The 25,484-nt window shown below is 38.4% G+C and overlaps 6 protein-coding genes across 8 annotated transcripts; 3 read left to right on the top strand and 3 right to left on the bottom strand.

Moving 5' to 3' along the window:
- On the top strand, nucleotides 89-2,814 carry LOC109946989 (protein SMG9-like). Its single transcript, XM_020556168.1, has 8 exons — nucleotides 89-579; nucleotides 686-794; nucleotides 914-1,029; nucleotides 1,141-1,263; nucleotides 1,373-1,462; nucleotides 1,818-1,966; nucleotides 2,048-2,315; nucleotides 2,432-2,814. Exons 1-8 carry the CDS (start codon nucleotides 355-357, stop codon nucleotides 2,582-2,584), a joined length of 1,233 nt encoding a protein of 410 aa, XP_020411757.1. The 5' UTR covers nucleotides 89-354; the 3' UTR covers nucleotides 2,585-2,814.
- On the bottom strand, nucleotides 3,092-4,042 carry LOC18785589. The gene is made up of 4 exons (XM_007218525.2): nucleotides 3,802-4,042; nucleotides 3,589-3,655; nucleotides 3,371-3,457; nucleotides 3,092-3,282 (listed from the first exon to the last, which is right to left on the bottom strand). Exons 1-4 carry the CDS (start codon nucleotides 3,961-3,963, stop codon nucleotides 3,203-3,205), a joined length of 396 nt encoding a protein of 131 aa, XP_007218587.1. The 5' UTR covers nucleotides 3,964-4,042; the 3' UTR covers nucleotides 3,092-3,202.
- On the bottom strand, nucleotides 4,529-9,738 carry LOC18785117 (D-xylose-proton symporter-like 2). The gene is made up of 14 exons (XM_007218977.2): nucleotides 9,235-9,738; nucleotides 8,436-8,530; nucleotides 7,867-7,945; nucleotides 7,640-7,699; nucleotides 7,431-7,497; nucleotides 7,216-7,340; nucleotides 7,008-7,109; nucleotides 6,413-6,781; nucleotides 6,283-6,330; nucleotides 6,120-6,182; nucleotides 5,830-5,910; nucleotides 5,589-5,687; nucleotides 5,153-5,290; nucleotides 4,529-5,016 (listed from the first exon to the last, which is right to left on the bottom strand). Exons 1-14 carry the CDS (start codon nucleotides 9,277-9,279, stop codon nucleotides 4,885-4,887), a joined length of 1,503 nt encoding a protein of 500 aa, XP_007219039.1. The 5' UTR covers nucleotides 9,280-9,738; the 3' UTR covers nucleotides 4,529-4,884.
- Nucleotides 10,396-13,257, bottom strand: LOC18787197 (probable NADH dehydrogenase [ubiquinone] 1 alpha subcomplex subunit 12). Its single transcript, XM_007218478.2, has 5 exons — nucleotides 13,094-13,257; nucleotides 12,299-12,325; nucleotides 11,480-11,568; nucleotides 10,826-10,935; nucleotides 10,396-10,742 (listed from the first exon to the last, which is right to left on the bottom strand). Exons 1-5 carry the CDS (start codon nucleotides 13,180-13,182, stop codon nucleotides 10,587-10,589), a joined length of 471 nt encoding a protein of 156 aa, XP_007218540.1. The 5' UTR covers nucleotides 13,183-13,257; the 3' UTR covers nucleotides 10,396-10,586.
- Nucleotides 13,428-17,480, top strand: LOC18787188 (ERAD-associated E3 ubiquitin-protein ligase HRD1B). 3 transcript variants are annotated; one of them, XM_020556534.1, is made up of 9 exons: nucleotides 13,447-13,544; nucleotides 13,691-13,812; nucleotides 13,902-14,447; nucleotides 15,021-15,197; nucleotides 15,570-15,719; nucleotides 15,817-16,025; nucleotides 16,370-16,520; nucleotides 16,722-16,980; nucleotides 17,113-17,480. In XM_020556534.1, exons 2-9 carry the CDS (start codon nucleotides 13,766-13,768, stop codon nucleotides 17,275-17,277), a joined length of 1,704 nt encoding a protein of 567 aa, XP_020412123.1. In that variant the 5' UTR covers nucleotides 13,447-13,544; nucleotides 13,691-13,765; the 3' UTR covers nucleotides 17,278-17,480. The 3 variants fall into 3 exon arrangements, with proteins under 3 accessions (XP_007220658.1, XP_020412123.1, XP_020412124.1); XM_007220596.2 differs by lacking the exon at nucleotides 13,691-13,812 and having other exon boundaries at nucleotides 13,428-13,544; XM_020556535.1 differs by lacking the exon at nucleotides 13,691-13,812 and having other exon boundaries at nucleotides 13,469-13,544; nucleotides 13,813-14,447.
- Nucleotides 19,086-21,617, top strand: LOC18784745 (laccase-15). Its single transcript, XM_007220587.2, has 5 exons — nucleotides 19,086-19,371; nucleotides 19,553-19,704; nucleotides 19,787-20,031; nucleotides 20,113-21,186; nucleotides 21,284-21,617. The coding sequence occupies exons 1-5, from the start codon at nucleotides 19,270-19,272 to the stop codon at nucleotides 21,412-21,414; spliced, it is 1,704 nt and encodes a 567-aa protein (XP_007220649.1). The 5' UTR covers nucleotides 19,086-19,269; the 3' UTR covers nucleotides 21,415-21,617.

The following is a 25,484-nucleotide window of genomic DNA, read 5'->3' as shown; positions in this document are numbered from 1 at the left end:
ACATCCGCATGTGTAAAGAACCTCTTTAGAAAAGTTTTTCCTTAACCCATGCTCGGCTCGGAGAGGTGACACTCCTGTCACCTTTTTTTTGTAACAAAAAGAGAAAAGAGTAACCAAATACATCTAGGGTGCTGATTCTTTCTCCCTGCCTTTCTTTCTCAACTCGATATACCTACCAACACCAGAACGTGAACATCTTAATTCGAATAAACGTTTGCAGAGGCAGGTGATTAATTGTTAATTCCCGCGTGCCAAGTGCATTAAGACATTATTTGCCAAAAAAAAGGAGCCTAGTTGAGTCCCGGCAGCCAAAACGACAGCGTAAAAAGGAACTACTGAAAACTCCTTATCTCGATGGCTGGGTCCACCTCGACCGGCGGGAGCGGCCCGTCGAATCCTCCCAAAATCCTACTAGCAAAGCCGGGACTGGTGACGGGGGCTCCGGTGGCGGGTAAATTCGGGCGCGCCGGTACTGGGGATGAGTATACGACGTCGCTTCGGTCCCGTCTCCCTTCTTCTATCGGATCCCTCAACCTCCTCTCTGATTCATGGGACTTCCACATAGACCGCTTCCTCCCGGTAACAATGAAACCAATTTCACATTCTCATAAAAAAGGTCGACTCTTTGTTCATTATATATTATTGGTATTTATGAATTTACAGCGAGTTGTGACTGAAATTGCAGTTTTTGACTGAGAACACGGAGTTTACGGTGGTGGGGGTGATTGGTCCGCCTGGGGTGGGCAAGTCCACGATTATGAACGAGCTTTATGGCTTCGATGCGACTTCACCTGGTCACTCCTGACTCTCCTTCTATTTCCTAATGTCTTTGCTTTTGGTGCTCTGCTTTGTGTATGTTTTTTTCTTTCTCTGAAACTGCATTTTGATATTGATAAAAGAAATTGAATTGCAGGAATGTTACCCCCATTTGCTATAGAGACGGAAGAGGGTAAAGCCATGGCAAGGCATTGCAGCATGGGCATTGAACCCAGGGTTTCTGCTGAACGCCTTATACTTCTTGATACCCAGGTTCTTCCTTTTTTTATACCTAGCTTGTTCTAGTCTAGAATTCAATCTGAAATATCATATTTATGTGAATGAGTTACTGAGTATGATCAAGTCTCCTCTTTTCACTGCCAGCCTGTTTTTAGTCCTTCTGTTTTAGCTGAGATGATGAGACCGGATGGCTCGTCCACCGTTCCTGTTCTAACTACTGCTGAATCTTTATCTGCTGAGTTAGCTCATGAACTTATGGGTATTCAGGTAACTACAAACACAAAATAATAGAGATCTTATGTATTTATTTGTTATAGGATGGACGTTTAATCAACTTATCCTTTTATTTTCTGGGTGCTGCAAGCAATTCTTCTAGCTTGGTGTTCTTTTGACCTCAATCTGTCACATTTTGCTGGTTATATCAGAGGGAGTTCATGATCATAGTACGTGGCGTTTGATGTCCACGGTATTTTCTCTCATCTTCATTATGACTTGTTATATTTCAATCTGTTTTTTAATACAATTATTTCCAAGCAAGTTGTTTCTGTTAGATCCACCTTTTATTTTTCTTCACTCACTTCCTAATTTTCATTTGAAACTTTCTGATACTCCAATATTTATTTATTTCATTGTAAAAAAAATCCTTCATCCTGTATTAACTGAATGTAATCTGCATGTGGAAGCTTTGAAACCACGTTCCCTCAAAGTTCTAAGTTGTCTTGTTGGTTTCTTCAGTTTTTTCTCACTTTCAATTATCAGAAATTTCGTAAAATCCTTGCATGACATGTTCTGAGCCCTAGGATTATGTTATCTGACTGCAGGTTGACCTTTTGAAACATGGCATACCTGATCCATCTTCACCAACCCTTTCCAATTCTCTGAGCTCTAATATAGGGCCTGAAAAAGATAGCAGAGATAAAGCTCATGAAGGTGGAGAATATATGGCTACTCCAGTTTTTGTGCACACAAAGTGAGTAAACTTTAAATACTGTTCCTCTTTAATTAAAGTGACAATGTAATAATACAAAATTGTGTTCTTACTTGTTAATAGACTACGGGACCATGATCTTAGTCCACATAATTTTGTGCAACTGAGGAAGGCACTTGCACAATATCTCAGCACCTCCTCTTTCATGAGACCAGAAAATGGAAATATGTCCAAAAGTCGTGATCCAGATTCTATGGCTCCTGGTACTCAAAGTCGCGATCCAGATTCTTTAGTGCCAAGTTTGTTTGTAATCCCAACAAAGAATAAAGATGACTCCCCAGGAGATCAGTATGAAAGTTATACCTCTATGCTATGGAAATTGCGGGATAAGGTCTCTCTCTCTCTCTCTCTCTCTCTCTCTCTCTCTCTCTCTCTCTCTCTCTCTCTCCGGAAATTTAGATGCATTCCATAACACCAGCTGTAAGAATATTTCCTCTCTTTATTCAGGTTTTGTCCATGAAATCTCCTCCTTTTGGAAGAACTGTGAGTGAACGTGAATGGTTGAAGAATTCTGCCAAGATATGGGAATTGGTGAAGAACTCTCCTATCATTGCAGAATACAGCAGAACACTTCAAAGTTGTGGAATGTTTAGGAGATAGAGAGCTCCAATGGTTTATGCTTGCCTCTCTCAATTCTCAAGGACATACAATGTTGGTTTGGTCGATTAATTAGTCATAGGCTAGCATGCTTTTCTAACTTTTGTTATCTATCTCGTTAAGCACTAGTGTCTGGTTTAGTCCTTGTGAAGGAAATTGATACTAAGAATTATTTGATGTTTTTTTTAAATCGGCACAGATTCGATGATGATTTAGTACTCCCGTTTCCTTTTTCTTGCTTGGTGGTTTGTGCTTTTTTATATTTATTCATGGTAAAGCAAGGCCAAAAATGAATATGGAATAACAAGAATTGCATTGAAACAGAGGATTAAATTGCGAAAAAAAAATCCATTCCAATTTGGTAAACATTAACTTTTAACTAGTAGAATTAACCCCTCAACTTAATCCATGGTTTCTCTTTCCTTCCGTGATGTATTATCAACAAAAAGAAAATTGGGGGATGATAGGGCAAATGATTTTATACTTGAAATGAAAAGTGCAGCACCCAGATGGCAAATTTCCGTCTAAAACTCTGATTTCCAATTAATTATAAATAAATAAATAAACAGTACATGGGTACAGTGTTTGCAAATTATCTCATCAGCTAGACAACTGAACAGGCTACTCTAGCATTGCATTTGCATCCAGTGAAGCTTCAGCAGTAGCAGCAGGCTTTGAAGAAGATTTTCCTTTGTTCCTACCTGTCCATTGAGAAAACAAGTTAGAAATGAACTTGACATTTAAAGCCAACATATGATATGAACTAAACTAGGCGGAAAGGTAAGGTACCTTTGCGCTTTAGTTGTTTAAGCTTGAGGCCCTTCTTCATGGGAAACTTTGAACAAGTTTTCTTGGTGTCTGTAGATTCTTCTCCACCTACAAAACAAACAAACAAACAAACAAACATCAGCTTCAAATTGAAATGCAGACAACCTTTGTTTGTTTAAAACAGTGTTTAAATTTAAAAGAAACAAGTCATATAAATTATTGAAAAAAATCGGAGGTACCATCAGCAGCAGCCATTTCGACATCTTGCATAGTTATTAGGCCCTTTTGCACAGCCTCGTTCTGATCCTGAAATCATTCAATTCAACAAATATCAATACGGTAATTCAGACTGGTTTTGATAGAGCAAGCAGGCACCAATACCAATACCAATACCAAATACAAGTTATAAAAACATAAAGAAAAAAGTGTTTAGTCACTGAAAACAAACGTACTCTACGCCATTTTTTTAAGAGCTTGCGCTTTCGCTTGCCGGAGATAGAGAGGGGCTGGGGCTTGTTCTTCAGCTTCCCAGTGGATGGGTCTCCGTGAACTGCTCTCTTCCTCTCTGCTTTCTGCGCTCTCTTCCTCTTCTGCACCTCGTTGAACTTGGCCATCTCCTTTCTTCTCTTTTCCTTCTCTCCTTCCTTCCTTCCTTCCTTCCTCCCTTCCTGCCTATTAAAACCCTAGCAATCCTCCTCCTCCTTTCCAAATTTCAATTAAATTATACATTTCCTTCCTTGCCCAAGGTTCTGCGAAGGCTCATCTGGATTGGGCCTACCCAGCCCAATACAAAAAAAGACGAAGCGAATTTCTGGAGCCGAAGGCCCATACCAGTTTGGGCCCAAGAATTATTGAACCCCAACCACACCCAACACTTGAAAAATTACCGACTTTCCAATTTTAAATAAATAATTTTGTACTTTTTAAATAAGACGAAGCGAATCTCCGTTTTATGTTTATGTTGTTTAATTTAAAACAAACGGTTAGTTTGTGAATGTTGTAGGGTTTGAGGCAATTTAAGGTGATATGTTATGTCACCAAATGTTGAAAAGCATTGCTTAGATTAGACGAATGCATGATCTCAAGATAACACAGCAGCTCATTATTCATAACAAAACACACAATCTGATAAGAGCAGACCAGAATGTCAGCCAGGACAGTAATAATTGAGTAAAATGGTAAATACACAACAGCAACATGCTATCATCTTCATCATATATAATAAATTTTAAAGAATATTCGTTCATACATGTGACATCATATTTAGGTGAAGTATAATATATATATATATATATATATATATATATATATATAAAACAGACATGAATGCTGGTATGTCAACTCTATATTAGGACTCAAGCTCATGAGGGACTAATAATGTTTGCTTACAACACCAGAACAGTAGGATGGTATATTCCGATTCGCTCCCCCTCCTCCTCCATATCAGAAAATGGAGGAGAGGGGATGATATATGAACCAGATTTCTAGCTAAACCCGTCAGTGGTAGGGAAGGGAATAGGAGGACAAAACCAACCCTAAAGGCACTTGGCCTCAATTTCCTCAAGTGTCAGCCCCTTTGTCTCTGGGACAATGAAGAAAATGAACACAAGAGATGCCACAGCTATTGCTCCAAATGCATAAAACAAAATTCCAGCTCCCAGCAATACCTGTAAATAATCACAAATCAAATCATATTACAATCTCTCTCTGTCTTGATCAAACAAATTATTGCCGCCGTTGGTAAGTACAGCATACAACAACCAAACAGAAGAAATTGCAAACATGGATCAAAATCTTAAGCACCTTTAGCGGGGAAAATGCAAATGTCACCAGCGCATTTGCAGCAAAATTCACAAGCACTGCTATACTGAGTCCTCGACCTCTTAATCGTAAGGGGAAAATTTCTGATATCATTAGCCAACCAATAGGACCAAACGATAACTGCAAATTTAATTTCATGGGTTACACATTTTTGTGGTCCAACACTAAAACCTATCCAGAATAAGAAAACAAAAACTTGTATACTAAAAAAATACGAGCTTCTTAAACTTGTATACTAAAAAAATACGAGCTTCTTACAGAAAAAAAGAAATGCAATTAGCTTATATATACACACACAGAGTATGGTATATATGTGTGCGTGTTCTCTAATAAAATTAGCATCATTATATAAACCGTAGATTATACTATGATACTATGATGCTACGATGTGGGTTTATGTCAAGAAAGAAGAGATTACCTGATAACACCCAACATACAACAGCAGTGCAACTACAGCGGCAATTGGGGCATTATCAAAGAAAAGGTAATATGATCCCAAAAGGAATAAAGAGATGACCTGTCACATGAACAAGACTGAATCCAATAGAATATATAGTCTCTTGAATTTGATAAACAAGTTGAATGTTGTCTCTGCAGATCTCAAGATAGTAACAGAAAAACAAAGAAACATAGAAACATCAACCCAAGAGGGGACTTACCATCCCCGAAACACCTCCAAGTAGTAGAGGTCTCCTCCCAAGTCTATCAACAACAAGAACAGCGGCTCCAGTCATTATCAACTACAACAAGAAAATAGCAAGTCAGACATATCTGTTTAGAAGGTCAATTTCTTGAATAGGAAATAGGCACACCTTTTTAGCACCATAAGAAGAAAATAAAAGTATAGGGAAATAATGTGATCAATAATGGAGACATGCATCTAACTGGGGCAAAATGCTTCTTGATAACAATAATAATTGAAAAAATATACATAATTTAGAAAATATACCTTGAAAACACCAAGTAAAATTGAGACCCGTGTTGCATCAGATGCTTCAGAGAATCCTGCACTCTATTAAATTATATGGGTTAGGAAGAGAGACATTTTCCTACGAAACCCCTGTTAGTGATAACCTCTTCAATAATGTCCAACATCTAAGTTAGCAGGGTACCTGAAAAATTGATGCAGCATAATACAGCACACTTGGTTGCCCTGTAATCTGCCATAGTATAGATGCCATGCATAAGCCAAAGTTGGCAATTGATCACATCATATCATATTCATTAACCAATTGAAACTACCTGTTGGAACAACACTAATCCCGCACCAATCACAAGGGCTTTCGCACATTTTCCATGAAACATCTCGCCTAATGAAGCTTCTTTCTCTTCACCCATATAAGAAAGCTCAGCCAGCATCTCATCCACTTGTGCAGGAGCTGAATCACCAATAGCTGTACCCCTAAGCCGGCACAAGCAAGAGATTGCAGTCTCTTTTAACTCATGCATATTTCCTCTTCCCTGTATGGCACGCAGAAGGATCCATCTAGGTGATGCTGGTAGCCACCACATTCCAATTCCCATAATTACTGCCAAAGGGATAGCCGCTGCGTACATATAGCGCCAACCAGCAACTGTGTCAACTAAAAGGCTACCAATTCCGTACCCTCCCTGCAAAACATTGAGGGTGGTTACGATTTTCCAGCCTGCATGCAGGTAAAATATATATATATATATATATATATATATATACCAATTAAATAGATAGAAATTTCAAAGAATAAGCTACAAAAAAGAAAAAAGGAGAAAGATTGCAAATCAGCTTTGAGTTGGCTTGGTTGCATGTCACAACAGTAAAAAAAATTCAAATTCTCAGATGCCATGTTGAAGCACTTACAACCATCCCAAGTACTATAAAGAACTCTTTAAGAGATATCAGTCGACCTCGTATCTCACTTGGAGCTGTCTCAGCAATATACATCGGAGCAGCATGCATTGCCTAAAAGAAAACAGACTGAAAATTTATACATCTCCTTTTTTTCTTTTTTGAAAAAAGAAGAAGAGCCAAGTATTGTTTTGTGTTGAAAAAAGCACTGTATACTTACCAGTCCAATTCCTATACCAAATACAAAGCGCCCAATCACCATAACAGGCAAGTCAGGTGCTAATGCGGTTACTAGAGCTCCAAGAAGATACAATATAGCAGCCGAAATCAACTCCCTCCTTCTTCCTTTATAAGATTCATCATTCAAACCTCATCAATAATGGAGGATATTTTTAATTTTATTTGTATAACTTGGAATGCATTAGAAAAACCAACCTAAGAAGTCGGCAACATTAAAGGCCAGCAAAGATCCAATCAAGGCACCATATAATGAGCCACTAGTCTGGAAAGGAAACATGCACAGATTTAATGACACAATGTTTGGGTGCCGAAGAAACATTCACGAGGAGCAGGCAGAACAAAAAATAAAAAGATACACCCACGGAGATTTCGGTAATTACAAGTAAGTTGTGTTGTTAACTTACTATGAGACCAATTTCCACAGACGACAAGTTGTACCATGATATTCCACTTGATGTGGGCGACTGCATTGAGTGAATGAAAGCAAGAAGGCAATTAGTTGGATTATCAAGTCTAACTAGACCAAAATTTCCACATAAGAGTCAGTCACTGTAATGAAACAAATATCCATCAAAATATGTTTTAACTGAATTATCAGTTAAGTTGTCACTCAATGAGTAACCATGTATACCTCTACGGAGATTGTGGCACAACTGGTGGCACCAATATCATAACCGTATAGTAGTCCTCCAAGAGCTGGGAATAGAAACCTGAAATCAATAAAGAAATCTGTAAAGCATGAATAACATGATTTATGTACAAAGTTTTCAGTTAGATACAATACCAATTACAACATCAGTTAATCCTGCACTAGCAAACCATTGATACAAGTCAAGATAAAGCCAAGCAAAATAATTTATGCAGAGGTGTATAAAATTGGCCAAGCGCTTCTTCTCTTGGTTGGCCAAATGATAAATGAAACAGAAAAAGCAGGGCGAGGAATGGAAACTTTTCAGATATGAATTCATTTCAATCATATAGAACAGCTTTGTATTATTTATACTTATTCAACACCGTGCAGAGAAATTGAGTGATAGGAACCAAAGATATATCGACTGCCACTACCTCCCACAGATAGGTAGGGATTACCACCCACCAACCACCCCACACCCCCCCAACACCAAAGACAAGAGGCATGACAATCTTTAGAAGCACACATTGTGATAAATCAGAACAGATTAACTGAAAAATAATACTCACGGTAGTATCGCGGCAAGAACAGAATAGTTTTCTGAATTGTGAACCCCATTAAGAAGAGGCTCCTGTGCATCGCCAAGTTCAACTGAAGAACCCCCCTGAAAAATGGCAATGCACTTCAACAACTTCGAACGTAGACATCTAAAACAAACAATCACACTCGAGGCGTTTACAGAGAAAACAGTGGAGCAGGAACAATAGGATAGAATATATATATATATATGTGTGTGTGTGCGCGTATTGTTATGGTATTCTGGGTCAGCTCTCAAACGAGCCAAACCAAATAATTTCATTGGTACTCCATAGACGCCCTTTCGTTCTCATGCGACAAAAATTATTACTTCTGATTCTCAACGCAACCACACAGAACATAAATGTCAAAAATGAAAAGAATCAATAGGTAGTATCGAATACAAATGACAATAAAAAATTCGAAATCCTTGTCACTTACATGTGGTTTTTCTTTTTATCTCTCAGTTCATTTTCCTACACGTTGCAGGCATCAAACGTAAATTGAACTAACCTGATACGAAACACCCAACTTAACCCTGTTTGGTGTTCGAGAAAAGACGAGAGAACAAAAACAAAATTTTAAATTTTTTGAATTTGATCACTCTAAAGTATTGTACTTGCCGCAAAATGAAACAATATAAAGTGCAAAACTTCATGTTGTTTTGGTTCAATTCAAGGTTTTTCAATTTGAATTGACCTTTCTCAGTGAGCAAACAGACACAACGTAAGCACGAGAAGAAAAAAAAAAAAAAAAGCAAAATTGTATTGAATTGAGAGTAGAAAATGAAACCTTTTGGAGAGAAGAAAGCCGGGGCTGCTCAGAATCGGACGCCATTGGTAGAGCTACGAAACAGCGTCAGAAATTATTGTAAAGAAGGAAAGCAAAGCGAAACTGAGCCAAGCTGAGTAATGAAGAGCGCGGTGATTGGAAATAAAAAGATGGCAAGTGGGAGGAATTCTAAATTGGAGGTAAAGGTAGTTTCACGCCGTTAATGCCAACAACGAAGAAGTTGAGTTTTTGAGTTGTGTCTGTCTGCTGTTGGTCAAGGACTCCTCAGTTTCAAGGTTTCGACCTATGAATGACTTGTGAAATTTACGAGTTCTGTTATGTTCTGTTTTTCCTTTTTCACGTGGGAATTGATTGAGAAAGTTACCCAAACTAGAGGAGGTGACAATAAAAAGTCATATGTTGATGTTGGTAGCTAGGTGAACATATGCAGGTGCAGATGAAGTGATCAAAGAACGGGGGTTGGACTACGCATCAGCAACATACTAACCCATTATTGTTGGTTGGGCTCTTTGTCTTGCACAATTTGTGTCTACCATTATTAAACGGGCAGATAGTTCAAATAGTTAAAGAACAATTACTTCTGCATATAAGGCCTTATCTTTAAAACCGCATACTCGCTAACATTTATGGTTTTGAAAAGAAATAAAACCCTTTAATCATTGTCATCTATTCGAATTTGTCTTGATGAAAAACAATTTGCACATCAAGTACAAAGTTGTAAACCAAACCAACAGTGTCCTCTTTGTTTTTGGTTTTGGGCACAACGTTTCATAATCATTTTCATTGCAAGTAACCGTGTCTAGAATATTAGAGAAGCATGGCACGAAGACTAGGAGGCCCTCCTCCTCACCTCGATGTCAAATTGTCAATACATAAGTCACGGTGCTGATAATGATGGGATGGAATGGAAGTGACTGGAAGAAAGTTTTGTGTTTGTGGTGAAGGACTCATGTCTTGGCTCGTTATTAATTTTACACGTATTCAGTCCAAAGTCAACAAACAAAATTATGTCTCGACTTGTAAGCTCCTCCTTCACTAGCTTATTAGGCCAACTCGTGGTGAGTGTTTGTGAGCTCTCAAATCAAATCCATTCCACACATGATTTGTCCAGATAGTCAACCACGCATTGTATGGCAAGGGATAGAACTCATATTTGCCCAATTAATCACACAATAACAAAGAGCATTCATTCACTGAACTATCAAGTTTAACAGTGTCATTTCCATACAGCAGCAAACATTACAGAAGATTCACAGCTAACACAAAGTACAAGCCATTTTATTAATCGAATACAGACCAGAATACTGTAAGATTTCTTTCAAGTTTGATCACGAATGTGCTGTGATAATAACTCAAGGCTTGGTTGGTTGCCACGGTTGGTACCTGGTCCAGTCTCTCTGGCCTGGATTCAGGCTGTGCCCTTTGGAATGGTATATAAACTCATCACCCTCACCAGTGAAATTTTCTTTGTGTTCAATGCCATACCTCTTTGGTCTTAGCATCAGAAGCTGCAACCAGTTCACTTATTTGTTAGCTACATGCAACATGTTTCACAGCATAAGTCATCAAACAATATGGAAGCAGGACTTGCCTCATCCCCTGTACGATCAGTTATGTAGTGCAGCCAACCATGCCATTCTGGTGGTACTTGAGAAGCATTGTAGCGACCCTTCTCTGCATATTCAACCCACCTGTGTCTTCCTGTAAAATCCCTCAACTGAATCAGTAAGCTCTGAGCATGCATATACCACAATAACCTTGAAGCAATGGAATACTTTGAAGAACTTCCTAGTGCATCAAAGAGGAAAAAATGGGCCATTTACTAAACCACTCTAATCTAAACACATGTGGATGTGGTGAACTCTGATGTACCAAGGCATCTAAGCATCCAACAAGTGTTCAATTGCATGGGCAACCCTTTCTTATAACAAATATGGGACCTTTGTTAAAATTGGTTTGGCAAACAAGACAGTCAAACCACTTTCATTGATGGACAGAGAAAATTTGCCCACTTCCCAGGAAAATAAAAGTATCTCTTCACTCTTTTTAAAAAGAGGAATAAGGATTTGACAAGATCCATAAGATCAAATCTACCAAGGATTATTTCACGATTTGATCATGGCCTGTGCTTGGAAATGCGAATGGATGACAATGTCACAAATCCAATGCAATGCAGTAAAGAACCAATATTCTTATTGCTATAGTAAGAAAAGCATCAGAAGGGGGGAAATGAAGAAACACTGACCATATTGAGTGTCAAGCTTCTCATAATATTTATTGCCAATTTTATCAACACCTACAAGCCTTGCCCCAATGTTGTGGATTTTAGTTTGCCTAAAGCAATCAAACAAAAATTTGTTAGATATGCTAAAGATAAATACTGATGTTATATATTGGGATGTTATATATTTTAGGTATTCCTTTGAAAATAAAATATAAATAAACCGCTCAGGTCAAGGCAGCAACAGATGAACCCCTCACTTTGTACTCTTGTCCAACAATTTCATAGAATCGTGTTCTAATAAATCCTAAAAGCTTTTCTTTTACAAAATCAAAATAAACCCTGAAAGTTTTAGTCAAGGTCCTTTCACTGCACTTGCACTTCTACAGAATCCGAACATTACATCCCAATAAATAGCCATTGAGAACGTCGAACCACCCACAAAGACACAAATATGACTAAAATATTCCAACACCCAAGGAAGCAAAAGTAATCCCTCATTCCAATGTAAATTGGGATGGCCTTCCTTAGATGGGAGAAATCCTTTTGGGGCTTCCAAGTTCCAACTAGCCTATCAGTGACACAATTCAATGTTTTATGGTCTCCTTTGAATAACATGCCATATAATTCTCTGTAGAATTTCAATGTAAGGTTAAACTTTAACAAGCATGGGATAGTTTGTTGAATAGGCACAGAACCTGGGATAGTTTCACAAACATGACTTTCTCAAAACCTTTTAAAAAAGAACTAAAATCTAAATATCATGTAAAAATAAACTTATGCTTCTTTGTTAAACATACTAAGTAACAACATTTCAAGAATAAGGGAAATAATATGACTTACAGAAGGTTTCCATCGAAAATGCAGTTTCTGCAAGATTTGGAACAGTATAAACAGTCAACACAGTATAGAGATATAGTCCCAAAGAAAAATATCAATTTAAGAGCCATTCAAACAACTACAAAAAGACATCTTAGGGAAGCCATATATCAGAAAATGCTCCAGAATCCAACCATGCCAGCAATAATTGAAACAAAAGGTATCATCCCTGAGTGCCAAACAGTAAGTTTTATGAAAAAAGTTTTAGCCTTTAAGTTGTTTTCTTTCCTACATTTTCCTAATCCTACCGAGCCAACAGATTTACATCAGATAACAGACCAAATAATCAGAACCCGCTTAGCTTTTCGACCGTGCTTTCCAAAAATATTGTTTTGCAGATAATTCTTTCGCCAATAGTAAGCTAAATTCATAATTTTCCCACTATTTTGATTATTTTCCTAAGAATTCTCGGAAACCAAACAAAAATAAAATTAACCTTCTAGGAAACAATTTGTACATTTGGTCTGCGTTTGGTCGCTAAGAGAAATGTAGAAAGAAAAAGAAAAAAATGTCGAATTCAAAGCCTCATCACTGCCATCCCACTTTGATTTGTATTCCATTTCTCAGGTATCAAAGAGGATAAATCGGATTCAGGCATACTAGTTACGATAAGAAAAACAGAAGAAAAAACGTATGTTCTTGGCATCCAAACACATACAGCCAAGAAGCAAAAATTAGATCTTTGACATCCCAAAAGCATTGCACTAACAAAAGAAAAATCAATTAAAAAGGAAAGATAGAGAGAGAGAGAGAACATACGCGTAGCCATCTTCCTTTAGCTCCTTTAAGAAGGTGCGGAGACCTCTCTCTCTGATCGCCTTCACAACGCTCTTCACCACCGTCGCCATATCGCTCGTTCGTTCTCTCTCTCTCTTGCTCTCTCTTATTTTCAGCAGATATGGGCCACAACAAGCCCACGACACGAGATTTGAAAGCTGGGCCAGGCTTTTAATATCATCTCAGTCTCAGCCCGTATCATGAACAAGTTTGATGGGCTTGGATTTATCTTTGGTTGGGTCGGTATAAACCGCGGTCAGGTATTTGGACTTTTCTTACACGTGGAACTTCCTCATTGGGTAGAGCTACATCATTTTTGTTTTCCTTTCCGTATTGGTCTCTCAGAAAATAAAAGAAACCTAAGCCAGGAAGGAGGGAGGGAGGGAGGAAGGAACAGAGAGCCCGAAATTTCAACAGAGCGAGCTTCTCAGAGGTACTCGGTTGTTTCAAATTTTATGAATTTTCATTTGTTTAGATGAAAATATTATTCAGTTCAGGAAATTCGATTTCAAATTTCTGATTTTGAAGTTTGTTTATGGCTCATCTCATTAGGATCTTTCTTTTCTTTTGCTTCCTTAGGATAAATGATTTCATTGTTTTCAGTGACTAAAACTCTTGGTTCTTCGGGAGTCTGTTTGGCTGCTGAGAAACTGAATGAGAAGAGAGAAGCTTTATAATTTTGGGTTTTATTTGAATTCTAGGTCTCGAGTCGATGGCATTATTAACATTCTTAAATCTATATCTTTTTGGAAACCGGATGAGAAGCTTATCAATTGTTGTGGTGTAACAGCACGTTGAGGAAAATGATGAGGCTGCAAACCTATGCGGGGATTAGCTTGGTAGCAACTCTAGCGATTATTTATCATGCATTTAGCAGTAGAGGCCAGTTTTACCCGGCCATGGTTTATTTATCAACCTCCAAGATCAGTTTGGTGCTGCTTCTCAACATGGGTCTGGTCATTATGTGTACTATGTGGCAATTAACTAAAAAGCTCTTCCTTGGATCACTCCGAGAAGCCGAGGTGGAGAGGCTTAATGAGCAGTCATGGAGGGAAGTCATGGAGATCCTCTTTGCTATTACTATTTTCAGGCAAGACTTCTCAGTCTCCTTTCTTGCTATGGTCACAGCTCTGCTGTTGATCAAGGCTTTGCATTGGTTGGCTCAGAAGAGGGTTGAATACATTGAGACTACCCCATCCGTGCCCATGCTGTCTCATGTTCGGATTGTCTCCTTTTTGGGATTCTTGCTTGTTGTAGATAGTCTCTTTTTGTACAGTTCAATTAGCAATTTGATAAAGACACAAAAGGCTTCGGTTTCCCTCTTCTTTTCATTTGAGTAAGTGATCCATCTTAATGCTTCTTATTTCTGATTCTTTTTATTCACGTTTAGAGCACGCTAGTCATTATTTGATTTAATTGAAATCATTAGGCATCTTTTTATGTAATAGTTAATATTGCATTTGACTTCAGTATATTGGAAATGGCTGGAGCAACTCTACTTTGTAAGGATATTAGTTTCTTCTTATGCTTACAGTTTTAACTTAGGCTTGGAAGTAGCCAGTAATCTCGTTGCATAAAGTGGTTGGTAGGGTGATGATGGTGGGTTGAACAAAGTATGTATGTCCCAGTAACGATGGGCAATAGGGAGAATTAAGAGTTGTGATAGGATTACAGGGAAAGCCTTGGATATTAACATATGTGTACTGTTGACTTGTCTCATTCATGATTTATTTCCATTGCAAATCATATGGATAAGTAATTGTGTTTCTCATTGTGCATTCTTCAGTGTTTATCAATTTATGGATAAGTATGGATAAGTAATAGTTATTGAAAAAATTTGGATATAGTTATCAATTTATGCATTCTTCAGTGTTTCTCATTTTAAAATGTCTATCCTTTTGTATCTCAGGTACATGATACTAGCGACAACGACGGTGTCAACATTTGTGAAATATGTTTTCTATGTTAGCGACATGCTTATGGAGGGACAATGGGAGAAGAAGCCTGTCTACACATTTTATGTGGAACTTATTCGGGACTTGCTCCACTTATCCATGTATCTGTGCTTCTTTCTTGTGATTTTCATGTGAGTATCCTGTTTATCTTGAGTTTTACACAAGTCGCTTATGTACACAATTTTTTTACTAAATGTATCACACATAAGTCGCTTATGCACCCCTTTGAGGACAAAAGTGATATTGGCCCACTTCATGATAGCTTAAACCTTTGAGAATGTGTTTGGCTCAATCTGTGTTGAATTCATCTTGTTTGGTTCCCTAGTGGTGGAGAGAGACCCGCATGTGAGACGAAATGTTAGAATATGAGACAATTGTGGGCCCACATTCTACCCGATTTAAGTTTTAAGCTTGTCGGAATTGTGGTAATTAACATATTTTCTTGTTGACTTGCATAAGTTGAAGTTCTATCTTTATTGACATCGAGTTTTGTCCCATCCCAGGTACTATGGTGTGCCATTGCACTTAATACGTGAGCTCTATGAAACATTTAGGAACTTTAAGATTCGCCTTGGTGATTACATTCGTTATCGAAAGCTCACTTCGAACATGAATGATCGATTCCCAGATGCTACGCCTGAAGAGCTTAATGCGTAAGTGTAAAGCCTCTTATTAGCTTCAAGTGTTTTATTTTATGTTAACTTCTAATTCTGCATGTTAGAGTCTTAGTTCTTTATGATGGATATGCAGAAGTGACGCAACTTGCATCATTTGCCGTGAAGAGATGACAACAGCCAAGAAACTATTATGTGGACACCTTTTTCATGTGCCTTGCCTGCGATCATGGTTAGAGCGACAGCATACCTGTCCTACTTGCAGAGCCCTAGTTGAACCTCCTGAAAATGGGGCAGGTACAGCTGGAGGACATAGGGGATCACGGTCCGATGCTCATCAACAGGGTAAACTTCTGAGGTTTGCAGTTTGTGTGTAGCTTTTAGTTGCTGTGTGACAACCATAAGGTCTGATATTTGGTGTTAGGGGATCTTTCAGAACTTTGTAGCTTTTAAACATACATTTCCTTTTTCTTCATACATGAAGGATCATTACTAAAGGAAGAGAAAAATGAAGGCACCAATAAACTGTCAGTCGGATGTAGAGTTTGTGGCTTTAGTAGTTTTAGTACTGGTGGTTTCATGTTTCATGGTCGCTCTTTTGTTTTCAAATGGGACTTTTAGTAAGACATGGTGGTTATTCATTCACTATAAAATTTTGGTGAGGTGATTATGATTTTAATTGGGAACAGGGACTGGCACAACAGCTCAAGGTGGTGGAGTTGCTGGTGGAGTTGCTGGTGATAATCTCAGTCAACATGAAGCCAGACTCCGAGCTGCTGCTGCTGCTGCATCGATATATGAGAAGTCTCATGTATATCCATCTGCAAACAGACTAGTATGGTACGGCACCTTTATCCTAGTGAACTGTTTGCTTTTTTTTTATTGTTGAGTGCTCATATTGTCCCTTTGGCATTTTAGTTTGTCCCTAGGTTTTAGGTATATGCATGCCTGTTAGAGTGTGCACGTGTATATACTTCAGATATGTGGCACTGCATAGAATGCTGCAAAGCAGAGCCTTACAGAATATCCTGTTGTATGCAGGTCTCCTGGATATGTGGCACTTCCTCAGGTTCAAAGACAAATGGCCGACTCCGCTAACACTGAATCTAGTGGAGTATTGCACCCACAGCTTGCAACCCCTGGTGGACCTTCAAACTTGTCCTCCCCTCAATTTCCACATTACATGTTTGTCCCATTTGAGGTTCCTGATGTGGCCTATGAGGAGAGGTTGGGCGGTGATCCGAATATAACAGCTTCTCAACTGGAGGCCCAGAAAAAATTTCTCCAACACCAGATCGAGGTACTATTGATTGTTTGTTGCGAAACATAATTTGAAGGAAGATAATCACATATGCTGTGAATCTGTGATCTTGTGATCACTGCCCGCCATTTTATTGTGCTTTGCTTCTGAATAACTACTTTTCGTCTACAGATCCTGCAGAATCAGCTCAAAACTTTACAGAAGCCAAAACCGAAGGAAAGCATGGACACAGGGCCATCAGCATCTTTGGATGGCAAAGGAAAGAATGTCGAATCTTCGTCCTCGTCTGTTTCAGATTGTGGACGTCATGTGGAGCTTGAAGAGATTGATTCATAGGCATAACTTAATGTATATTTTAAGACGCAATATGTTATATGTGGATACAAGGGATGAGAAAAATAGGTAGGGATAATAACTGGAGTTTGAGCGATATTGTATAAGTTACTCCTTCATCTTTTTTTTCTTTTTCTTTTTTTCTATGTGAACATTAACAATGCTAAAATTTGATTATGAAAAGCGATGCACTGATTCAACTCGGGAGGGCCTGTCTAATTTATAATCTAAACAGAGCAGACGGAGGAACATCTTTCTAGTGAGTCAGTGACAAACCAGTGACTGTTGAATGCAACTGTGTTAGGAAATAGTTGTGTTGTGGAACACTGAAAAAAGAATCGTAAATCAAACTAATATGTTGTGTTCTAGGAGACAGTTAAATTATGTTGTGTTACTAATTCACACGTATAAGACCAAGATGAAAGAGCCGCGGTGGCCACCTCCAGGTGGGAGTGAGTTCCTTTGACCTTATTGTTGTAAGATGTTGATCTCACAGCCATTGGACCAAAGTGGTGGGGTGGTGTGTGCTTTGGTTGATTACCTAACCCAATAACCCGCCGCAACAATGACGTTGTTGTTGTTTGTCTTTGAGGGATCCCAAATTGAGAAGAATTCATTGGACCAGAGCTTTATCATTATCTTATCACGTGTGATGTGATGGTCGTGAATGGAGACGTGACCTTTTGTTTAATACGTATTTTTTGTGATTTACCACACATTTCTTTCTTTCTTTCTTTCTTTCTTTCTTTCTTTCTTTTGGGGGGTGTTGGGGGGTGTGGGGAGAGGATGGTAAAAAGATTCACATGCTATGCAGAGGCTAAAACCAAACTGTTTGGTTTTGGTTGTTGCTGAAATTTCGTTATCAGGTTCTAGTCGTACTAGGATATTTTATCCATTAAGCACCGGAAATAGAAAAGTAAAAGCAAAGTAAATCGTGCAAGTGATGTAGTAGCTGTAGCAGGGATAAATCTATTGATTGTTATTGGTTTCCTAAAAGTGTTACGTACCGTAATGATGCCTCAACTCAGGCATTAAAATACAGTTAACATTAATTAATTAATTAATTAATATTTAGAGTAAAGCAAATGAAGAGGAACCCCAAAACGTGCCCACTTGTCCAGGATGTTGGAATTTTGCTTTAACTGCTACCGTTGATCAGATACAAAGTGGGCTTTCCTCTTTCTTAATTATCTTGGGTTAGGTATCCCTATATTTTTATTTGCAAAAGACTATTTATTATTCCTCTGGCTGGCTCTGGGCCGTTGGATGGAGACTGGGGTGGGGTTGGGGAATGAATTCATATATATCTAGAATGGCTGCAGCCTGCAGGCATATATACATATTTGAACTGGTAAATGTGAAAAAAAACCTTACTCTAGTCTCGCTTATTAATTGATGATGATTATAATCCAAGATTAATTAGTTGTTATAATGATTATAATATCCAAGATTAATTGATGATCAGTGGAAAATTCATTCATCTGTGACTGGAATGAATGAGAACATATAAGAAGGAAGGTTAGGGAGTGAGAAAGGAAAAGCAATAAGTAACATTCATTGAATATGGTCGCTAGGTAAGTTAACTCTCACTGAACATGTTAATAATACCAATGAAGAAGCTAGCCAAGAGCAAACTAGCTTAGCCTTTAATTCAATTCAAAGCGAAATTGTGCAAGTTACAACTTGCAATCACTGAAACGCTTTAGGGTAACTTCACCAGCAAATTTTCGATTACGTCTAATTGTTTTTTTTTTTTTTTTTTTTTTTTTGGTGGTCTGACGTCTAATTGTTTGTTGCCTCGTGTTTATTTCTCTCTCTCTCTCTCTCTCTCTCTCTCTCTCTCTCTCTCTCTATATATATATATATATATATAGGTAGCATGGCACTATGGAATATGCCTCCTGAACTCATCTGAACTGCATCAGCTAGCTGTAGCTTAGCCAGTCATAGAAAAAATATCAAGTAGTCTCATCACTAGCTAGAAGAGAAAGAATCATGTTGGCCATGAGGATTTTAATTAGCTTGCAACTTTTAGGCTTGACGTTGTTGTGTGTTGGCATCTTCCATTGCCAAGCTTCACCTCGTTACACTTTTGTGGTAATTAGTATAGTATTATATCATCTTAATTACTAATTGATTAATTAACTCCTCTGAGTGTGTGTATCAATTGAATGCATGCATGGTTATGTATTTATATGATAATGTTGATTTATTCAGAGCTTGAACAAAACTAATGAAGGATATATCTTCTGGTTGGATATCTTTGTAAACATTGTAGGTGGAAGAGACTCCATACAGAAGACTCTGTAGCACAAAGAACATACTGACTGTAAACGGCCAGTTTCCTGGACCAACACTGTATGTTCGCTCGGGAGATATTATCATCGTCGATGTCTATAACAAGGGCAATCGTAACATTACCATCCACTGGTAATATTCTTTTTTTAATTATTTTTATGTCATTGTGACTTGTGATATATAAAGTTATAATTTAAGGATTTCAATATTTCAGGCATGGAGTTAGGCAACTAAGGAATCCATGGTCGGACGGTCCTGATTATATCACGCAGTGCCCAATCCAACCAGGAGGCAGCTTTACCCAAACTATCATGTTTTCCTCTGAAGAAGGCACCCTATGGTGGCATGCTCACAGTGAGTGGGATCGAGCCACCGTCCACGGCGCTATAGTCATCTACCCCAACAAAGGAGCCACTTACCCTTTCCCCAAGCCTCATGCAGAATTTCCAATCATCTTAGGTACGTAATGCAAAATTAATTCGACAATAATATAATGTTATTGATATATACATGTTCAACAAATTGACTTGAAATTTGTAGGGGAGTGGTGGAAGGAAGATATAGGACAGCTTTATAAAAAAGCTATTCAAAGTGGAGGGGAACCTAACATTTCCAGTGCTTTCCTCATCAATGGTCAACCTGGCGATCTTTATCCTTGCTCAAAACCAGACACATTCAAGCTGATGGTTGATTATGGGAAGACCTACCTGCTAAGGCTAATCAATTCAGCTGTGCAAGATATTCTGTTTTTCTCGATTGCCAATCACAAGGTCACGGTTGTGGGCTCAGATGCTAGCTACACCAAGCCATTTTCATCAGATTATGTCACAATATCACCCGGCCAAACCATTGACCTCTTGTTCACTGCTGACCAGAGCCCCAACCACTACTACATTGCTGCTAAAGCCTACGTTGGTGGGGCTGGGATTGTTTACGACAACACCACCACCACCGCCATACTACAATACAATGGAAATTATACCTCAACTTCAATCCCTTCCTTGCCTAATCTTCCTTCCCATAACGACACCAAAGCATCGGTTCATTTTACTGGTAGTCTCAGAAGTCTAGCTGATCAAAACCACCCTGTTGACGTGCCGCGCAAGATAACAACTCCTTTGTTTTACACACTTTCTGTCAACACACTACCATGCCTAAATAATTCATGTGCAGGGCCCAATGGGACACGTCTGTCAGCTAGCGTCAACAACATTAGCTTTGTCGACCCCAGCATTGACATATTGCAGGCTTACTATTACCATGTAAATGGGGTATTTGGAACTCGATTTCCGAATTTCCCGCCCTTGTTGTTTAATTTTACGGCTCAGGACTTGCCATTGTACTTACAGACCCCGAAGCAGGGGACGGAAGTGAAGATACTGAAGTACAACGCGACCGTGGAGATTGTGTTTCAGGGGACAAATTTGGTTGCAGGGGATGACCACCCAATGCATCTCCATGGATTCAGTTTCTATGTTGTAGGATGGGGACTTGGGAATTTTGACAAGGATAAGGACCCTTTGACATATAATCTTGTTGACCCTCCTCTTCAAAACACCATCGCTGTCCCTGTAAATGGCTGGACTACCGTTAGATTCAAGGCAGACAATCCTGGTAAGACTCTCCTCTGGTTTGGTTAACTTCCGAATTAATCAAGTTATAATGAATGATGCTGATCATGTGATGTCAATGATTTTTTTGTTGAGCAAAGGAGTTTGGTTTATGCACTGCCATCTGGATCGGCATATGTCATGGGGCATGGACGTGACGTTCATTGTGAAAAATGGAAAGGGTCTAGGAGCCCAAATTTTACCTCCGCCACCAGGAATGCCTCCATGTTAATTGCTACAAAGCTCTAGCTGTATGTTCATGGCAATAAATTGGGAACGTAGTCCTTGTTTTAATTTGCTATCATTGTACTACTCTTCGGACTGGCCAGGATATATATGTTATAAAAATTTACCTGGTCGGTCGACGGTCTTGTATTATAATTTACATGTTCCAAAATAAGTGAGATTATTATTTGCTGTGGCTAGACCTGCAAATGTCTGGAAAATCAATTATTTGGAAAGATTGGTCCCAATGGGTTAGACTGTATATCAAGTATCAACGAACATACTTTTTTAATTTTTGGTGCGTTGGGGGAAAAACCCCAAGCAACGTAACTACATAAAGTCAACACCAACAAGACGGGACGAGACACCCCAATCAAGTCTCAACCAACATACTTTGTCCATGAAAAGAAAGAAAGCTGCCGTGCCAACCACATAGGCCACTATTTATTGGACAGAGTTTTTGGCAAGCTAATCCATGCTTGATATTCACATAGGCCTCTAAAAAAACATAAAAGTTACCCCCCAATAAATATTCATCTGTCCAAATCCATGCTTGATATAATCAAATTTATGTATTTGTGTTGTAGTTATTGATAGAGTAAAGTTGTTTTCCAGTTGTAGAAAGTGAACTTCCAGAAGGGCTGCGGCTACATCTTATATTTGTCGTACACTCTTTCCTCCCTTTTCATTTTCTCATTTCGTGAGCATTTTTCTCAATGGCATTGGACCTTGACTTTTTTTTTTTCACCCCCAAAAAGTTAAAAGTCGTTTTTGTTCTTTTATAAGAAAAAGGTTAAGTTTGCTACCATTTAGCAGTGCTTTTTCTTGATTAAGGCATCAAGCTGGACTCTCTGCCCTTGAGGATACCTGAAAGCTGGACATAAAGACTTCAAGGTAACACACCAGTCTCTGAGAACAGAATACAATGGTTTGCTTGATATGAAATTATTATTACTGCTGTCAACAAAGAATCCGGACTGATCAAGACTGAGGAATTTGATCCTCTATTAAAAGAAGGGCTTTTTAAATATAAGTTGCTTTTCAACAAGAAATAGTGTCAAAGGACTTGACCTGGTGTGCGTTTGAGCTTAATACACAGTCAACAAAGGGACTGACTGAGCCATCAGCTATCTGCCATCTGCTGCTGTAGACGGATCAGTTTCGCAAGTATCAATTTCTTGTTCATGGCTTGCTTTAGTTTTGGATGAGTTTTGAAGATTTTTCTTTTCCTTCTTTAATGAGAGTCTTCTACTTGTAATTTGGAACAATTTGAAAAAGAAGGAAATTTAAGAGGATCACAAAAGTTTCATATCAAGCTTCCTAAATCCCGACAAGACATACATGCACAGAGCACAACTCAGCTTTCTCATATCAGCTTCTATTTGTAAATTGTAATTTTCACCAATGTAGTTGCATCTTAAGCATCTAAATGACAAAGTTTCAGAATTGGTGTGAAATTTCACAACCTGAGGAATAAGATGTTTTTGTGTAAGAGAGAAGAAACAGCGTAACATTCGTATAAAGGAAAAGTGACTATCTACTATATTCAGTTTTCATAGAATGGACAAACTGGATTTCAATCGCTGCAGCTCAGTTAAAATGTGAGACTCATTGCTTCTTTGTCTTGTAATTGCTGTAGTTGCTTTTGGAATGCAGCCTCTTCTCTTGTTGTTCACTGTTGAAGAAAGAAATATAAGTTACATAGTAATCGGGTGAGAAATTCAAAACCAAATTCCAAAGGTATGGACTCATAACAGGTAACAGGCATGGAAAATCCAAGAGTCTAAAAAAACACTAAATAGATTGCTGGAGAAATCCAAGAGTCTTCTGGAAAACTCCTGCTGGAATTAAACCAAAAGTCTTCTAGAAAAATCCAAAAAATATAAAAAGTCTATGATGGACAACTCTATACAATGAACAGCAGCTAATCCAGCCACAAATACATGAGGCTTCATGAGTCTGAGCCTGAGCCTTCATGAGGCTTGCGCAATGAACACAGTGATGTGTAAGATCTAAGGCTTATGATTGGTTTGCTAGGTATTACTAAATCAAATCCTCAAAACTACCTATCTGTATAATATCCTGGCGATGGGGAGCACCCTTTGATATATGTTGCATGACTGGAAAAGAAAACCACTTATTTAAGGATATCTTGCAGGTATTCCTTAAACTGGCATCTTCCTCCATCATCCACCATACTTACCCCAATTTTAGAACTTTTCTTTGTCGTCTGCACACCCTAAATCTTCTTAGTTTCCAATACAACCTCAACTCTTCTTTACGCTGCTGTAGTTGTTTCCTTCCATATTATTTGTCTACTTCTGGTTTCTATCATGCTACCTCTCAATGTCCTGTATTTCCTGGTCTTCCCACTATTATTCCATATCAGTTTTAATTCTCAACAAATGAATCCATCTCAACAATGAATACCACTCCTGGATATGTATATCTATTAGCAATGGAAACCTCTTCACTGATACACGTTATAAAAAGAGTTTTATGTCATATTTGTGTCCCTCTTTCCAAAAAGAGTTTTATGTCAATGAACTTGAAATTGTATATTCAAAACCATAACTACGTTATGTAAGGAAAGTCTTACTTAACATTCACTCAGTTACAATGAAAGTAAAAGCAGAAAATAACTTTATGCAATTAACATTTTAATGAGTACGGCTAGGAGTTTAGGGATCACCTCATTCTCTCCATTCATCTTCTATGTGGAGTTCCATATCGAGTCCTACCAAACTCAAGACATCATCTTCTAGTGAAAATATGTCCCTCGCTTGTTCTGCCTTTGACTGCAAATTGGTGGCATCCTTTTCACATATGTCGAGAAAAACTTCCAAAGAAGACACATGATGATGGATAGTTTTCGATACCAACAATAGGGGAGAGCTCACCAGCGCCTCAAGCCGCAATGTGAGATGGAAGAATCCATCAAGCACCTTACTTATTGCATCTACTATTGTGGTAGTTGAAAAGGTGTTCTTCATAGGACTTTCTTTTATACCTTCTTCAATTTCCGAACAGGCAAGCTTGTAGAGTCGTATCATCTTGGCAGAAACAACCATATCGTTGTTTTCTTGCCCTGAGACAGCTTCGAGCTGGTTAAAAAAGCTGACAAACCTTTCTGTGATTTGTTCATTCTTTGGGATCCCAAAAAATAAATGACAAAGGCTGTGTGAAATCAGGCGCCCCAGTCGAAGTGCGTGAAATTTGATACCCTCCATAGCAGACCAATTGCTGCTATCATTAGCATTTGTGTTCAACCAGTTAACCACACTACAATAACGTCCTGATTTCCTTTGACTGAGAGATATTGCATTGCGTAGGGCAACCACTTCTGCCTCAACCGCAGCCAGAGAAACATACTGTTTTCTCTTCTGCACAGCAACGATATCTTCATACTCCACTAGCCTGCCAATAGCCATGAGCCGAACCCATTCGATTTCTATCTCTATACTGGTGAATTTGGGGTTAGATTTTTTCCATACCTGGCTGATGTCAATTTCCATTTGACCACTTGAATTCTTGATAGAATCCCTCAACAGATTTTTAACTATCAACACCTGTGCATCCAGGTTTTCCACGGCTCCAAGGATTTGTTTCTTTTTCAATCTAACACTAAAAGACACACCAGATTGCTCTGTTACTATTGCAGCAAGATCCTTGATTTCACTGAAAATTTTAGTGACAAAGCAGTCCCTTCCTAAAAACTTATTCTTAACCTCCAATTCCTCCAATTCTTCCTGCTGTAAAGCTTCTTGATTTAGAGTTTCTTGCTCTTTCATATCCTTGAATTCTTTGTAAATAATCTTCACAACATTGATGAATTTGTTCAGCAACATATTGGAGGTAACATTTTCAGACAACAACCCCTTTACTTGAAAACCCAAATTGACCAACTTCAGTACTGCTCCTTCTTCATTCCGAGTGAGAACAATGAATATATCTGATAGCATGCAAGAGAGCCTCTGGCCAATCTTTATAGCATCAAATTCTTGATTAGCCGATACCTGGATATCCTCCCATCCCACTTCCGCCATTGAAAGAGAGAGAGATAGAGATTGGGGTTGT

Source organism: Prunus persica, chromosome G2, assembly GCF_000346465.2.
Source record: "Prunus persica cultivar Lovell chromosome G2, Prunus_persica_NCBIv2, whole genome shotgun sequence".
In the NCBI taxonomy this organism is placed as follows: domain Eukaryota; kingdom Viridiplantae; phylum Streptophyta; class Magnoliopsida; order Rosales; family Rosaceae; genus Prunus; species Prunus persica.
Note: the sequence above shows the minus strand (reverse complement) of the source record. Positions and strands in the feature narration are given on the sequence as shown.

Coding starts and splice junctions, on each gene's coding strand:
- LOC109946989 (XM_020556168.1), top strand. CDS start 355: ATGGCTGGGTCCACCTCGACCGGCGGGAGCGGCCCGTCGAATCCTCCC. Junction 795..913: donor CTTCGATGCGACTTCACCTG/GTCACTCCTGAC, acceptor ATTGAATTGCAG/GAATGTTACCCCCATTTGCT. Junction 1,264..1,372: donor ATGAACTTATGGGTATTCAG/GTAACTACAAAC, acceptor CAATTCTTCTAG/CTTGGTGTTCTTTTGACCTC.
- LOC18785589 (XM_007218525.2), bottom strand. CDS start 3,963: ATGGCCAAGTTCAACGAGGTGCAGAAGAGGAAGAGAGCGCAGAAAGCA. Junction 3,458..3,588: donor CGAAATGGCTGCTGCTGATG/GTACCTCCGATT, acceptor TTTGTTTTGTAG/GTGGAGAAGAATCTACAGAC. Junction 3,283..3,370: donor TAAACAACTAAAGCGCAAAG/GTACCTTACCTT, acceptor CTCAATGGACAG/GTAGGAACAAAGGAAAATCT.
- LOC18785117 (XM_007218977.2), bottom strand. CDS start 9,279: ATGGCGTCCGATTCTGAGCAGCCCCGGCTTTCTTCTCTCCAAAAG. Junction 7,700..7,866: donor GTGCCACAATCTCCGTAGAG/GTATACATGGTT, acceptor CACTCAATGCAG/TCGCCCACATCAAGTGGAAT. Junction 6,782..7,007: donor TTATAGTACTTGGGATGGTT/GTAAGTGCTTCA, acceptor AATGTTTTGCAG/GGAGGGTACGGAATTGGTAG.
- LOC18787197 (XM_007218478.2), bottom strand. CDS start 13,182: ATGGCGACGGTGGTGAAGAGCGTTGTGAAGGCGATCAGAGAGAGAGGT. Junction 11,569..12,298: donor ATTTTCGATGGAAACCTTCT/GTAAGTCATATT, acceptor TGATTGCTTTAG/GCAAACTAAAATCCACAACA. Junction 10,936..11,479: donor GAAGCTTGACACTCAATATG/GTCAGTGTTTCT, acceptor GGGATTTTACAG/GAAGACACAGGTGGGTTGAA.
- LOC18787188 (XM_020556534.1), top strand. CDS start 13,766: ATGAGAAGAGAGAAGCTTTATAATTTTGGGTTTTATTTGAATTCTAG. Junction 13,813..13,901: donor GGGTTTTATTTGAATTCTAG/GTCTCGAGTCGA, acceptor GTGGTGTAACAG/CACGTTGAGGAAAATGATGA. Junction 15,720..15,816: donor ACGCCTGAAGAGCTTAATGC/GTAAGTGTAAAG, acceptor ATGGATATGCAG/AAGTGACGCAACTTGCATCA.
- LOC18784745 (XM_007220587.2), top strand. CDS start 19,270: ATGTTGGCCATGAGGATTTTAATTAGCTTGCAACTTTTAGGCTTGACG. Junction 19,705..19,786: donor CGTAACATTACCATCCACTG/GTAATATTCTTT, acceptor TCAATATTTCAG/GCATGGAGTTAGGCAACTAA. Junction 20,032..20,112: donor AGAATTTCCAATCATCTTAG/GTACGTAATGCA, acceptor TGAAATTTGTAG/GGGAGTGGTGGAAGGAAGAT.